The 13,867-nt window shown below is 48.9% G+C and overlaps 4 protein-coding genes across 4 annotated transcripts; 2 read left to right on the top strand and 2 right to left on the bottom strand.

Annotated features, from left to right (window-relative positions):
- Window positions 1-5,477: 5,477 nt before the first annotated feature.
- Window positions 5,478-6,313, bottom strand: PC9H_008411 (uncharacterized protein; the record flags this gene model as incomplete). The annotated part of the gene is made up of 2 exons (XM_036777922.1): window positions 5,478-5,525; window positions 5,582-6,313. 2 exons carry the CDS (start codon window positions 6,311-6,313, stop codon window positions 5,478-5,480), a joined length of 780 nt encoding a protein of 259 aa, XP_036629350.1.
- Window positions 6,314-6,533: 220 nt separating this feature from the next.
- PC9H_008410 (uncharacterized protein) lies at window positions 6,534-9,073 on the bottom strand (the record flags this gene model as incomplete). Its single annotated transcript, XM_036777921.1, has 12 exons — window positions 6,534-6,622; window positions 6,674-6,712; window positions 6,770-6,920; window positions 6,975-7,304; window positions 7,363-7,412; window positions 7,463-7,616; window positions 7,668-7,829; window positions 7,878-7,971; window positions 8,025-8,085; window positions 8,390-8,687; window positions 8,740-8,804; window positions 8,854-9,073. 12 exons carry the CDS (start codon window positions 9,071-9,073, stop codon window positions 6,534-6,536), a joined length of 1,713 nt encoding a protein of 570 aa, XP_036629349.1.
- A 179-nt stretch (window positions 9,074-9,252) lies between these two features.
- On the top strand, window positions 9,253-10,294 carry PC9H_008409 (uncharacterized protein; the record flags this gene model as incomplete). Its single annotated transcript, XM_036777920.1, has 7 exons — window positions 9,253-9,342; window positions 9,409-9,476; window positions 9,550-9,589; window positions 9,644-9,899; window positions 9,957-9,971; window positions 10,019-10,197; window positions 10,247-10,294. 7 exons carry the CDS (start codon window positions 9,253-9,255, stop codon window positions 10,292-10,294), a joined length of 696 nt encoding a protein of 231 aa, XP_036629348.1.
- Window positions 10,295-11,718: 1,424 nt separating this feature from the next.
- Window positions 11,719-13,753, top strand: PC9H_008408 (uncharacterized protein; the record flags this gene model as incomplete). Its single annotated transcript, XM_036777919.1, has 4 exons — window positions 11,719-12,021; window positions 12,071-12,143; window positions 12,195-12,328; window positions 12,386-13,753. 4 exons carry the CDS (start codon window positions 11,719-11,721, stop codon window positions 13,751-13,753), a joined length of 1,878 nt encoding a protein of 625 aa, XP_036629347.1.
- Between the last annotated feature and the right edge of the window lie 114 nt (window positions 13,754-13,867).

Below are 13,867 nucleotides of genomic sequence, written 5' to 3'. Positions count from 1 at the left end.
AAGAAGTTCCTTCTCATGTATCATGACAAGCGCTTTCAAATGGACCAGTTTTTCCCCATAATTGCCTTTAACCATGAGCAAATCAAGTCTGCCACACGTGCTAGCTTTGTTGTCTCTGAAAGGCAGAGTTTTGATAAGGTGGTTGAGCGGATTAAAAACCTTGATCTAGGTGTTTTGGCCAACCTGGCCAGCAGAATGAAGGAAGGGGAAATTGTTTCTGCTACCACACCAGAGGAGCAGGCCTGTTTTGCAATTCTGAGTGACATTGACCAAATTGGAGGCCAAGTACAAGGCTCAATGACCTCAAAGAAAAATATGAGAAGTGAGATATGGTCTTTGATGTCTTTCCTGGGTGCACCCTCCTGGTTCATCACCTTCTCACCAGCAGATGTGATGAGTCCACTCTGCATCTACTTCGCAAACACTGATGACAAGTATACACCTGATGTACTGCCAAAAGAGATGAGGGAGAGGGCAATTGCTCTGAACCCCGTTGCTGCTGCACGTTTCTTCAACTATATTTGTGAAGCATTTATAACCCACATTCTTGGTGTAGACATCGACCGTCCGGGTCTCTATGGAGAAACAGCGGCTTACTATGGAGTGGTGGAACAACAGGGTCGACTGACTCTCCACTTGCATATGCTGCTTTGGATAAGGGGGAATCTTTCTCCACAAACAATAAGAGACAAACTTGCTGAGGAAGATGGTATTTTCAAGCAAAGTCTTATTTCATATCTGGAAGGATGCCATCAAGGCGATTTTATGCAAGGGGACTTGGAGCATGTTAGAGGCAAAGTACCTAGTGTAGAGCGCAAGTCAAGAATGGCAAACAAGGAAACTTTGCTAGCTTCACTGAGCAAGGAAGGCTATGAAGCCCCAACAGAGACCTTGCCTGAGGGACCACCTGAGCGGCCTTGCGGTGGATGCCAGTACTGCCGGAAATGTGAAGCACATCTCAAATGGAGAGAGAAAATAGAGGGTGTAATTGATGATATCTTACTTCGGTCAAACCTGCACAGTTGCTATGCATCAAACAAAGGGGCAGAGGTATCAGGTCATAAAGTGTCTAAAGGATGCACCAATGCTGATGGAGTATGTACTGCCAGGTTCCCTCGTGAGTTGGTGCCAGAAACAACTGTGACAGAGGATGGCCACATACTCATGAAGAAAAAGGAGTCCATGCTAAACACATTCACACCTTTGGTGACATACCTTCTCCGTGGCAATACTGATGTGACAAGCTTGATGAGTGGCACTGCTATCAAAGCAGTTGTTGTGTATGTTACAGACTATATCACAAAACAAGGGCTGAGGACGTACCAGATATTTGATGCAGTCATTGACATCTTGAAGAGGCCAAGAGAATCTACCACTGCAGAAGACGCTTTTCCAGCCCAAAAGCTCTTACTGAAGATTGTCAACAACCTTACTTCCAGATCAGAAATTGGATCTCCCATGGCATCATTGTATTTGCTAGGACATCCGGATCACTACACAAGCCACAAGTTTGTGCCATTATGGTGGAGACCGTATGTACGTGAAGTTCGGGCCACATTTGAGGCTATGCTAGGATCAGATAAAAGTACAGATGCAGAGGAAGTGCAGGCAGATACTGTGCGTATTGGAAAAGTGGGCTCAGACTTTGTTCCTCTTTCTCCTACTGATGATTATAGGCTAAGGCCAAAGCAGCTAGAACATTTGAGTGTTTACGAATATGTCCAGATGTGTGAGAGAGTAGCCAAGAATGCGGCCAGCAAGAATGAGAACCTTGAAGATGAGATTGGCATTTTAGACAAAGAAGAATTAGAGACAGACTGGAACAGTGTTGAGCAGGAGGCCCTCTGGCAAGATCCACACAGTCTGGGCTATCAAGAGTACTTGGATCCTAGCCTTGGGCTTGATGATGTTCATCCTTATTTGGGAAGCCCAAGTCAGAGAAAAGGGATGACATTCTTGTTTCTAGACAAGCATGCATTTCATGAGACCCATGTTGTGAAATACTATCCATGGAGGAGAAATTGGGTGCCCAACTTCATGGGTGGAAGCCTGCCTCGGGCAGATCAAGGAGACCGAGAGTACTACTGTGCATCTATGCTAGCTCTTTTCAAACCATGGCGACTGCCTACTGACCTTAAAACTGAGAGCCAGTCTTGGGATGAGGCATTCATGGCTTATGTTTTCTGTCCCCGCCAGATCCAAATTATGAAAAACTTGAACTTGCGATATGAGTGTCTGGATGAACGAGATGACCACAGGGCTGTGGTGAACTCATTGGGTCTCAAAGCAAGACGGCTTCAGGAGGATGCTCCAGAATCACAGTATGGACTAGACATGGGCCCAGAAGTAGAATGTGACATAGAAATAGAGGACACACTGGAGAATTACATGGAGATGAATGGTCTTGCTCAGGAACGCAAACGTAAGATGGATGACATCACATTGACATTGGCAAGAACTGGTTGGTTGGGGATATCAACTAGAGTGCAGGACTCAGAGAGCATGAGCTTTGACAGGCTGACAGCAGCAGGGTGGGCTGCATGTGTGAAAAACTTGAAAGAGCTAGCGCTAAGCATGAGATTGAGTGGGACAACAAAAACTCAGGCAGACCCAGCACGGGATCTCGCCAAGCAGCCTGGAATAGTGGCTGTAGTAGACTCAGCTGGCTTGGCTCAGTTGGAAGCAAGGAGGATAAGGGGACTAGAACAAAAAAGAATGACTATTGGTGACCAGTTCAAGCTGAACAAAGAACAGAGACGGGCATATGACATAGTGACCACACATGCCATTGAAGGCACCCAGCCACAGCTGAGGATGTATCTTGGAGGAATGGCTGGAACTGGTAAGAGCCAGGTGCTCAAAGCGTTGAGCTGCTTTCTGGCAGAGTCAGGCCAATCACACCGGCTACTGATACTGGGACCAACAGGTACTAGTGCAGCTCTGATCAATGGATCTACTTATCACTCAGTGTTGGGGCTCAATGGAGAAGACAATGACAACTTTTCAACTAACTCAAGAACAGTATCCCAAGTGCAGAGCAGATTGCAAGGTGTTGACTATATCTTTCTGGATGAGATATCAATGGTAAGCTGCCGTGACCTATTCCGTATCTCTGGGCGGCTAGCCAATGCAAGACAAGTAACAGACCTGCCTTTTGGTGGAATCAATATCATTTGTGCTGGAGACTTTGCTCAGCTGCCTCCAGTTGGAGGCTATCCATTGTATGATGCTTTTGCCAGGCCTTGTGGTGCACGGATGTCACGCTATGAACAGGAGTCACGGATAGGCAGAGCATTGTGGTGTCAGTTCCTGACAGTAGTTATCTTGAAAGAGAACATGAGACAGACCTCTCAAACAGAAGATGATGTGAAACTCCGAACCGCTCTGAACAATATGCGCTACTGTCTGTGCACACAAGATGATACAAAGTTCCTCCGCACTTTGGTTGCTAAGAAGAACGATCCTGTGAGGTCACTTTGCAATGAAAAGTTCAGGAACACCGCCATAATAACGGCCTGGAATTTGCAAAAAGATCGAATCAACCAGCTAGGCAGCCAGTGTTTTGCTTCTGAGACTGGGCAGGTGCTTCATAGCTTCCACTCAATGGATTCTCTGGCTGTATCCAAAAAGAGAGGCAAGGGGCTAGTGAGAGATGCGGCAAAGTTGACGGTAGCCCTTCAAAAAGCCATCTGGCAGTGTCAGCACAGTGAGTCGGAGCATGTGGCTGGTGTGCTGTTGTTGTGCAAAGGCCTGCCAGTGGTGTTGAGATACAACAATGCAACAGAACTCTGCATGACAAAGGGGCAGGAGGGCATAGTAGAGGACTGGGACTACAGTACAGGGCCAATGGGAGAAAATATCTTGCAAACACTATATGTTAGACTTGTCAACCCCCCAAGAACAATCAATATCAAAGGTTTGCCTGAGAATGTAGTGCCAGTGGTACGCCGGAGCTCCAATATAAGCTGTGTGCTGCCTAATGGTACAACAGTATCAATCAAGCGTTCACAGGTGCCTGTTCTGCCTAACTTTGCTATGACAGACTATGCTTCCCAGGGAAAAACCAGAGAGTTCAATGTGGTAGATTTGCAGAATTGCAAAAATCACCTATCTTTTTATACATGCTTGTCCAGAAGCACCAGTGCAGGCAACACAATCCTTGTTCAAGGATTTGATGAGCACAAAATCACTGGTGGAAGGATGGTCAAATTCTTGAGAGCAGAATTGAGAGAGCTTGAATCTTTGAGTGTTGTGACTGAGTTTTTATCAGAATCCAATGTTCAACCACCCAAATCATTTGAGACCCGAGCTGCACTGTTGGACTGGCACCGGTCAAGGAATGTGCCAGTGCAGAGGTCAAAGCGAAAGGGTCACAAAGAATATCAAGGACCTGTACCAAAGAAAGCACAGCTGGAACTGGGCCAAAGTCCTTTAGGATTGACATGGGACTCAGCAAACTTCAGCTGCAGCTATGATGCTCTTTTCACAATCTTGTTTGCAGTTTGGAAAAGCCATCGGTCAATATTAGATGGCTGTGGGAGCCTTTATTCTACTGCACTAAGCAGGCAGTTCCCAGCAATCAAGGATGGAGCAGATTTTCAAAAAGTGAGAGATGCAGTCCGAGCCCTTCTCCACAGAGATCATCCAGGCAGATTTCCTTATGGAGCTGCATATATTGCTGTGTCAGACTTGTGGGACACTATCATGCCTTCAAGGGACATGTGTGTATGCAATGTCTACACTTGTCTGCAATGTAGCAGACAGTTCAGGCCTCGAACAGAGCAGTGGGAACCAACCTCACATATTGCAGAGAGATATCACATGTCAGTGGGACAATGGCTATCAGATAAGCTACATGGAACCCAGAGAGAATGTGAGAGTTGCAAGCAACAGATGGTAATGCACCGAGAGTCGAGGAGGACAGAGCAGGCATCTATAGTAGGATTTATCCTCTATAGTAATAGTATCTTCGCAGAGCATACTTGGTCAATAGAAACTGAGGGAACTCTTCTGGAGATGGGCCTGAGAGGGGTTATATTTTGGCACGACTCCCATTTCACTTCTGTCATATTGGACACTGCTCGCCAGGCTTGGTTTCATGATGGAATGAAGACCATGCAAGCATGCTCTGCTTTGGGCGAATGGTGTGCCCCAACCCAGCGAAACATCCTGGGTACTCCAGTGATGGCTATCTACACACTGAGAACGGCCGAAACCTTTCTGGCAAGGGCGTAGAGGCATGATATACAGAGTTGGTCATGTACAAGGACTAATTAATGTGGAAACGGTCTTGTACACGCCGTGCTCCTGGCATCGGCTCCCACGCCCAAGTTTTATATTTCAAGTTAGCTTCAAGAGTAGTGTGATGGTGATGATATAATACCACTGAGTCCAGACCAACCGTAAGCCACTTCATTACACTATCTGATCGCTATGCGAACAATCTTAAGCCAGAGCGGATTCCGACTTCTAAAACTTCACAACATCAGGCCGCTGACCGTTGCAAATGTCTCTAGTCGATCAGACTGGTGTCACAAGGTATGTCAGTACTTGAGAACACGCCTCACGGGTCGCGACTCACCTCAGCTCCAGCTTTAGCTAATGCATCTGGCCTACTGTTCAACTCCCTTGGAATCCTCCAAAACAGTATCTGAATCTCGGCTCGTTCCGCCTTGTCCAGTTCCACAAGGAGCATCTCCCACAGATCCTTATGTGCGACAGGGGTACCGGCAGAGGTTCGCCAGCCCCGCTGCTTCCAATTATCCACTCTACCGCAGATACCTTCGACGACGTATTCGCTATCTGTGGCGACCACCATCCTGTCAAAACCACCTGCCTCCCAAAGACGTAACTGGATCCATAGAATAACGGCGCGAAGCTCAGCGCGGTTATTTGTCTGCTCGGGGCCTCCAATCGTGCCTTCGAGAGCGATGGAGAAGCCGAGGCCTTCGTTCCATATGATACCGCATCCCGCGCGGCGGCGCTCAGCATTTCCGTTATCAAGGCACGCGCCGTCGACGAAGAAGAGGGCGGTACAATCATCCTGACGATGTACAAAGCGCTTGAACCTGTTCATGCTCCTATCGGGGACTTCAGAAAAGATGGACATGGGAGTATCGGCGGGAGAAGGAGGCAGGAATCGGCGAGGCGAAGATGGGTGAAACATTTGTACGAGGTCACCAATAACGCGTCTTGGTGGTTGGGTCGTCCTACTGCGAGTCTCCTTCGACATTCGCTTAATGTCGACCTCTGGGGTGATAACAAATTGTCGCATGCCCTCCGACTCTTGTGCCGTTGGAACTCTGAAATTCATTCTGCTCGTGGGCTGAATGTTGTGGTTGCAAAGAATATAAGCGCCGAGTAACGAGTTATCACAGTTACTCTACTATTACTAAACACATGAACCACGTAGGTAGCAGAGTCGAGTGAATACGATAAATCATCATACCAGGACCATTTTTCACTGTTCGGAGCAGGAGTGAAGGCGAAATAAAGGTACAGAAAAGCCAGATAAACACAAGGGGAGAGCCAGCTCAGGCAACCTCAGCTGGTATAGCAGGGGCTTGTCCCCCTTTGGCGGCAGTCGGTGTAAATGTATGCCATCGGTCGTTGAAGCGGACGTCTTGAGTCAAGAATCAGCAATGTGTAAGAAATCCAGAAGAATGACACTTACCCAATGGACGTCCACCGTACATGTATTGTTGGAATTTCGCTGCACGAATATACACATCAATAAAAGTCAAGGTCTATGGTCTGGATGGCCACGAACCGATAGCAGTTTCAGCTTCGCCGACTTGAGAGAACTGAACAACGCCACACCCCTTCGACCTTGTACCATCAAACAAGATCTCGGCAAGCTCAACTTGGCCTGTGGTCTCGAAAAGCTCAACTAGATCTTCATTGGCAGTAGACCAGGGGAGCTGAACATGTTACCGATCAGGTGCAAGCAATGTCATAGCGAGAAAAGAACCTACGTTGCGAACCATGATCTGTTGACTGGGCTCGGGGTCTACATAACCTGGACCATATCCTCCCATTGCCCCAGGGGCAGCCCCACCGTAGCCACCGGCGCCGTAACCGTCCATGCGCAAACCGGGAGCCTGCTGGTCAGGACCAGAATAGTCCGCATAAAGATCCTGATTAGAAAAATCGCGTCCAGCACCCGCCTGTGCACCAAAGCCACCACGGAATCCTCCACCACGGAATCCTCCACCTCTGAATCCGCCCCCACGAAGGCCCCCACGAGGAGCGCCGCGTAGCCCCCCACGATAACTCCCAGGGCCCGAGAGTCCAGCATATCGATCCTAGATATATCAGTAAGAAATGGTCTCGCGCATGACGATGTATGGAATGGGGGTTTACCTCTCGAACTTCAAGCGTACGACCGTACCAGTCGAAACCGTGATACATGTCTGCGAAACGATCGGTGACCCAGTAGGGCTACATAAGGAGAAAGACATACTGATTGCTTGTACCGCATCTTTTGCTGTCTCGAATACAACCGTTCCAGAGCCCTTTGGTCTCCCATCAGCCCCTATGTTAATATCTGCACGAATGATATTTCCGGCTGTTCTGAACAGATCTTTGAGGTCTTGCCACCCGGCTTGATATGGCAGCTGCGGAATATGTCAATGAAGTATCTAGCAAACTAAGACCTGTTGACTCACGTTACCAACGTAAAGTTGGTTACCAGGGTTAGTATGGGTACCGAAGTAATTGTGGGAGGCTGGTCGGGGAGGAGGTGCAGCATGAAGGCCTTGACCGGCCATCGCCATACCGATTTTACCTGGAACTGGTGTAGCACCAAACCTAGCTTCATTTTCTCGGTCCTGGAAGTAGGTCACACGTATGTAACTTTCTAAACAAAGGTTACGCACCTCGCGGATGAAGACGGGCCGGCCAAGCAAGGGAACCTCGGATAATTCACGAATAGCTCTCTGTGAATCCTCCTGTGATGCGAACTCGACAATACTAGAGTTATTGTTAGATTACGGGTACGAAAGTGTGAGTAACAGATGGCTTACCCGCAGCCTTTCGACACGCCAGTGGGAGTCACAAGTACTTCGGCGAAGAGAACCTCACCAGCTGCCAACCCCAAAAGAAAACGCCCATCAATATCTCCTCACACTCGACCGTTCCATCAAAAAAACCAGAAATAAAAGCTATATGCGCGTGCTTCATCTGCAGCCTTATCCGCAAACTCGATAGCAAGCTTGAACCTCCCCAAATGCTTTAAACCAAAAGGCCGCTCCGCACTGAAGATGCCCTGCCCTCGAGCCCAGTCCAATAGACCTCTGCCCGTGACCGCATAGCTTGAAACCATTCCAGGTCATGCCGCTTATTGCAAGAAAAATGCGAGAAACGAATATCGAAATTGTCCCCAACCCACCTCCCCTCATAAATTCCATCAGGTCCCTGTATTTGACGTCGTAACTTAGGTTGCCGACGTAGACCCGATTTTCTCTCTTGCTGATCTTCGCGAATTCGACGGCCTCTTCGTGGTCAGCATTCATCGGCCCCCCGAGTGAGCGAGCGAAGGGGTCAGGCTTGCGATCCCGACTGCGCGAACGAGTACGTGACCGGGAGCGGGAGCGACTACGAGAGCGAGAACGACGAGAACGACGGCGGGGGGAAGCTGACCGTCTGCGAGACCGAGAACGGGTGCGAGAGCGTGAACGTTTTCGACGCTGAACGTAGTGACTTAGCATAGTCGACAAAGAAATGATAAATGCAACTCACTTCACCGTTGCGTCCACTGTCCGGCTCCCAATGGTCACCGGCTCCGCCACCTCGACGAGGACGACCTAAGAATTTCAGCCTTTTCTCCCCGCAGGTAACGATAGCTTCGCTCACCACTATCTCTTCTATCCCGATCCCGGTGTCCGTCTTTATCTCTGTCTCGCCTATCTCTGTTGCGGTCTCTGTCTCTGTCACGTTCCCTTTCTCGGTCACCTCCCCTCCCTTTGTCTCCATCATATGCCCGATCCCTTTCACCTTCTCGCTCCCTACTACTTGGTGCGGGTACACTGATGCCTTTGTCTTCGGTCTCGTCCTTGGTCATGGCGACGTCCATCGTGGAAGGTTGAATTTGGGCTTTTGGGGGGAAATGATGAGTCAAAAGTGTGGAAAAAGAATTTTGTGGGCACCTGATTTTAGGCGCCATCTCAAATGCGGACATTGAAATGAGCGCTGTCTTTTTGGAGGAGTGTGCACTCACTTATCGCCAACCTTATCTCATACGTTCAACGTGCGATGGCCTGGAGATGTTCTGGTTCAACCAACAGCGAATTGATCTCAAAGATGGCGCAGAACGGAATCCTGACCTCGGAGCGCATCCTTAATGTCAGCTTGCGTGGATAGACCATCACTCAAGGCAAGTGCCCTGACCAGTGATAAATATTCGAACAGGCAATGTCGAAGGTCGACCGGGCAAATTATGTCCACGATAAAAGAGCTGCTTATGAAGACTCCCCCCAGTTGCGTTGTTGCCTGTCTGTCTAATCATCTCATAAACTGAATATTTGAGCATGTCAATTTCGCGGGACTCAGGCGTATCGGGTATGGTGCTACTATTTCTGCACCGCATATGGTATGCGGTGTCTCGGTACAGTTCATCAAATTTTCTGCTAAGCAGTTTCACTAGCACGCATACGCGGTAGAACATCTGCTGTCCCATCTGAAGGACGGGGCCAAGGTACTGGACGTTGGAAGTGGATCTGGATACCTGGTAGCCGTTCTCCATCATCTTGTTGCATCAAATAAGCAAGGCGGTAAGGTGGTCGGGATCGAGCATATCAACGAACTAGTCGACTGGTCCATCCAAAATTTGAAGAAGGACGGTCTTGAGGAGGCACTAGCTACAAAACAGATTGAAGTATTCGCAGGTGATGGCCGTCAAGGTGCGCTTCAGTTGAGAATTTGATTACAGCTTGACTTTGTTGAGCGTCTTTTCTTAGGCTATGCAAGTGGAGGTATGCTACCCCACTTTATATCAGAGTCATGTCTTATCCTCATCTAGGTCCTTACGATGCAATCCATGTTGGAGCTGCAGCGCCTACCATACCCGATGCGCTCGTCGAGCAACTAGCATCCCCCGGCAGAATGTTCATTCCCGTTGGAACTCAAACGCAACATATATACCATGTGGACAAAGATGAGAATGGCAAGGTAGCCAAGAAGGAGATCATGGGTGTTAGCGTAAGTGGGACCATCGTGCTGAATCTTTCCCGCTGAAGTTTGCCATTAGTACGTCCCCCTTACAGATTTGGAGAAACAAAGAAACGCCCCGTTTTGACTCATACTCTTTGATGAAATGAGTGTTCGTCAATTACTTCTACATGAATGCACAGTATTAGATATCGAGCATTGTGCTCTAATTGCGCGGAATTCTCGCCGTCGCTCTCGGACATGACACGGTGTCCGAATGCTGTCGTCGATACTACCTTCGCCAACGTGACTCACAAAAAGCTGGGCCGGACGTCACTGTGTCGATCCATGACTTTGGGACGTGATGAGATCTAGCGGTGCCACGAGGTCAACACATTCGTGATATAAAGCCCAGCTCGAAATCTATCAGTGAGTTGGGCACTTCTGGAGGTGAAGTAGTCCATCCCTTCAATTCCATCGGCTCGGCTCTTCCGATTCATCGGGGAGAGCTACGTCGGAGTCGGTAAGCCAATCCATGACCATGCTACCGGTCTGTGAGGGCACTTATGGTCTTTATCACCGCCCAGCTCAGCAGCTTGTTCGCCCGTCGCTCTTGGTTTGTATCCCCTTCGATTTTCTCTGCCCAGAGACGCACTCACGAAGCTGCCCTTTAAGCTGAGTACGTACCGACTCTTCTGGCCGACGAACGAGTTAGCGATCGGTTTATGGACGCCGTATCTAGCGAGTACGTGATCCTGGAGTTCCGTCCAATTAGTACCAGCGTCGGGTAACTTGAAGCAATTCGCGATCATGCACGTAAGGTGCTCGAATGATATGTGCATGGCTCTGTACGTCCGCTGAATCTCCTTGTGCGCAATGCAGACAATGGCCCTCTGGGTAGTGAATTCTGTCCTTGCCGAGCCATGTCGATGTTGAACCGGTGATGATACTTTGTCGTATTTAATGGTTTTGCTTGTCCGTATAGTATATCCCGTTTCTTATCTTTGTCAAGCTAAGTGGAAGGGGCGTGTCGTTCACCGTGGCTAGGGCCTAGGAAGGTTATGTTTTCATCACTAGCTACGTTCCAAGAATGTCGTTGGTAAGTTCAAGTTAGGCTGGCCACACGGCTTGGTGCATATGGGTGTCTAGACCGTGTACGCACGGTGGCCTACAGTGGTTAATTAAGGTCTCTGATACCATAGTATCTAGTCTCCTATTCGATCGCCGTATGTGGATTGTTTGGGCCTGCTTGTTCGGTGGCATAATTCCACATATGGGCATAGTGGAACAATGGACGCGCACCACTGTCACTTGAATGAAAGTTCAGGGTCACTAGACTTCTGCTCTCTGCATCGACTCAACACCTGCGAGCCACATCAGGCCACATCCCACATAAAGAGTGGGTAAGTAAGGCAAACTAGCAACGCCTCACTATCTAAAGAGGTGAACAATAGCCAATACTTACTGCGCCTTTGCGTGGCTCATACCTTCTTGCCACCGTCGCAAATACAGCAAATTATATAAACCCAGCATGTCAGGTAAGCAGTTCTATCAGGAGCACATCTCTACACTATGCAGACTAGAAAGCGGAAATCGACGACTCAATCCCCCCGCTTAGATACAATAACCCAAGGCGAAGAACTCGAGAAGTTCTCCAACCACGATGACGAGGCGAAGGACCCCAGTTACAATCACAAAAACAAAAGGCAACGAGGTCACAAAAAAGGGTCTCGACAGAGTCTGCCTGACTCGGTAAAACTGGAACTCGAGAAGACGGCACTGGGGAAATGTTGCACCCTCACCTTGGATCCACTGCAAAAGCCATGTGCCGTTGAAATAGCACATGTCGTCCCAGCGGCATCAAGTACAACTCGCGTATGTGGAGCTTTACTCGGGTGAATATATGAGCTTATCTGATATTTAGCTACGTGCCCTTCAAGACGCCTGGTACATGAATGACTTGCCCAACGTTGACTCTCCCGCTAATTTGATGTATCGTGAGTGCGTCTATCTGGCCATCTGTGGGCGTAGCTCTCACAGCCCTTCAGTGCGTGTTGATTGGCACCGCGCCTTTAATGCGAATCGGTGGGCCATTCTACCAACAGAAGAACTTCTTCTCGAAATCGCAGGCGCAACGTTCATGCCGACATCATATAGCAAGAAAGGCGACCTATTTTCTCAGGTTCGTTGTGTTCACTTGATTTAGCTACGTCCTCTAGCTTAGAAGTCACCCGTCTAGTTCTCTAAATGTTTGAAGGACAAGTCGCCGAAAGACAAGTATCAACTTCTCTGGCTTGGCAAGAGTGACACTGCTAAATACCCGCCATTACTTCGCCGAAAGGATTCAAAGACCTCAGATCTCGACAGCGATCTTGTCAATATCGCCAACAGACGTGACATTTCGGTTAAATTGGCCGACCTTCAAACCTGCAACACTACGTTAAACGCATTGGCCGCAGAGAATGAAGAGCTACGTGGAAGGAACGCCCATTTGCTCTCTCGGTCGTCAGCACCTTCCCTCCCTTCTCCAGAGGGCGCTCAAGAAAAGCTTGCCGCTTGTCAAGACAATAACTCTTTTCTACGTTTGGAGAATGCGGCTTTGCATGCACAGGTCGACGCGCTATTTGCAGAAGCAAGAAGGCTATCATTATTGGGTCGCATGATGGAACGCGAGACAGTAACAGGTCATCTCTGTGACTCAATTTCAGCCACTCTAGAGTACGAAGTGTCCAAGCTACTCGAGCTCGCCTTGCATTATCACATTTTCTCCCCTCCATATACCGACTTTCCCGCCTTCCATTCCCACGTACATCCTTTCTTCGTCATTGTCAATGCTGGCAGCAAGCTATTGGAAGCGCAAAACCCATCGCAGTTCGGCCCCGCGGCCGAAATTCTCCTAGAAATTTATCGACAGTGGTTCAAGCTCCCACTTCCCTTAAAACCGCCTCAAATTGCCGGAGGTGAAGACGAGGACGAGGGTGATGACGGTCGGAGCAGCCATACATCTCAGATGGATGATGATGGTAGCTCCGAAGCCGACGAGAGCCAGAGAAATGGATCTCGCAAGTCGGGACGTGTAGCCAAGCAATCAGGAAGGGCTTCAAACTCCCAGAATAGAGCGGGGAACATACAAGCGGCACCTTGTGACGCGGTCGATGTCCCTATGCTCGACCCCTGCACTTCTTCGGCGGGTACTCCATCTCTCGTCCCCGATTCTTCTGTGAATGCCTTGGGCTCACATAGCTTGGACGAGGCTGAAGAACTCGAGGATGTCGATACCTATGTCTCGGAATGGCTTGCCGGCGTCGACGCAGCTCCCCCTCAAGAAGACCCTGGTGACCCTGAACTGGACGAATACATCCAAGAACCGTCGCGCGAGGTTGAACTTCACAAATGGCAAGAATGGGCTACCGCTCCGCCCAAAATGCCTGGCCTCCTGCGGGATTACCATGATACGTCAAAACTCACGAGTTATCATTGGTCCCTATATCACGAATCCGTCAACCTCATGGCGCCGACTGGCTCTCACCGCCTCCCGTTGAATGCTGAAACTCCCTACGATCCAGATGATGTACACAAGTATGACGTGTGGCGCGACGACGATTAACTGTTGATGATTTCCTTCACGATCATTCGTTACATAAATGCTACTATTACTTCGATATGATTGCTCTTTTATTCCATGTTGCATATACAGATTTTATATGAATACGAGAGGAGA

The sequence above is a fragment of the Pleurotus ostreatus genome (genome assembly GCF_014466165.1).
Source record: "Pleurotus ostreatus strain PC9 chromosome Unknown scaffold_6, whole genome shotgun sequence".
NCBI lineage: Eukaryota > Fungi > Basidiomycota > Agaricomycetes > Agaricales > Pleurotaceae > Pleurotus > Pleurotus ostreatus.
Note: the sequence above shows the minus strand (reverse complement) of the source record. Positions and strands in the feature narration are given on the sequence as shown.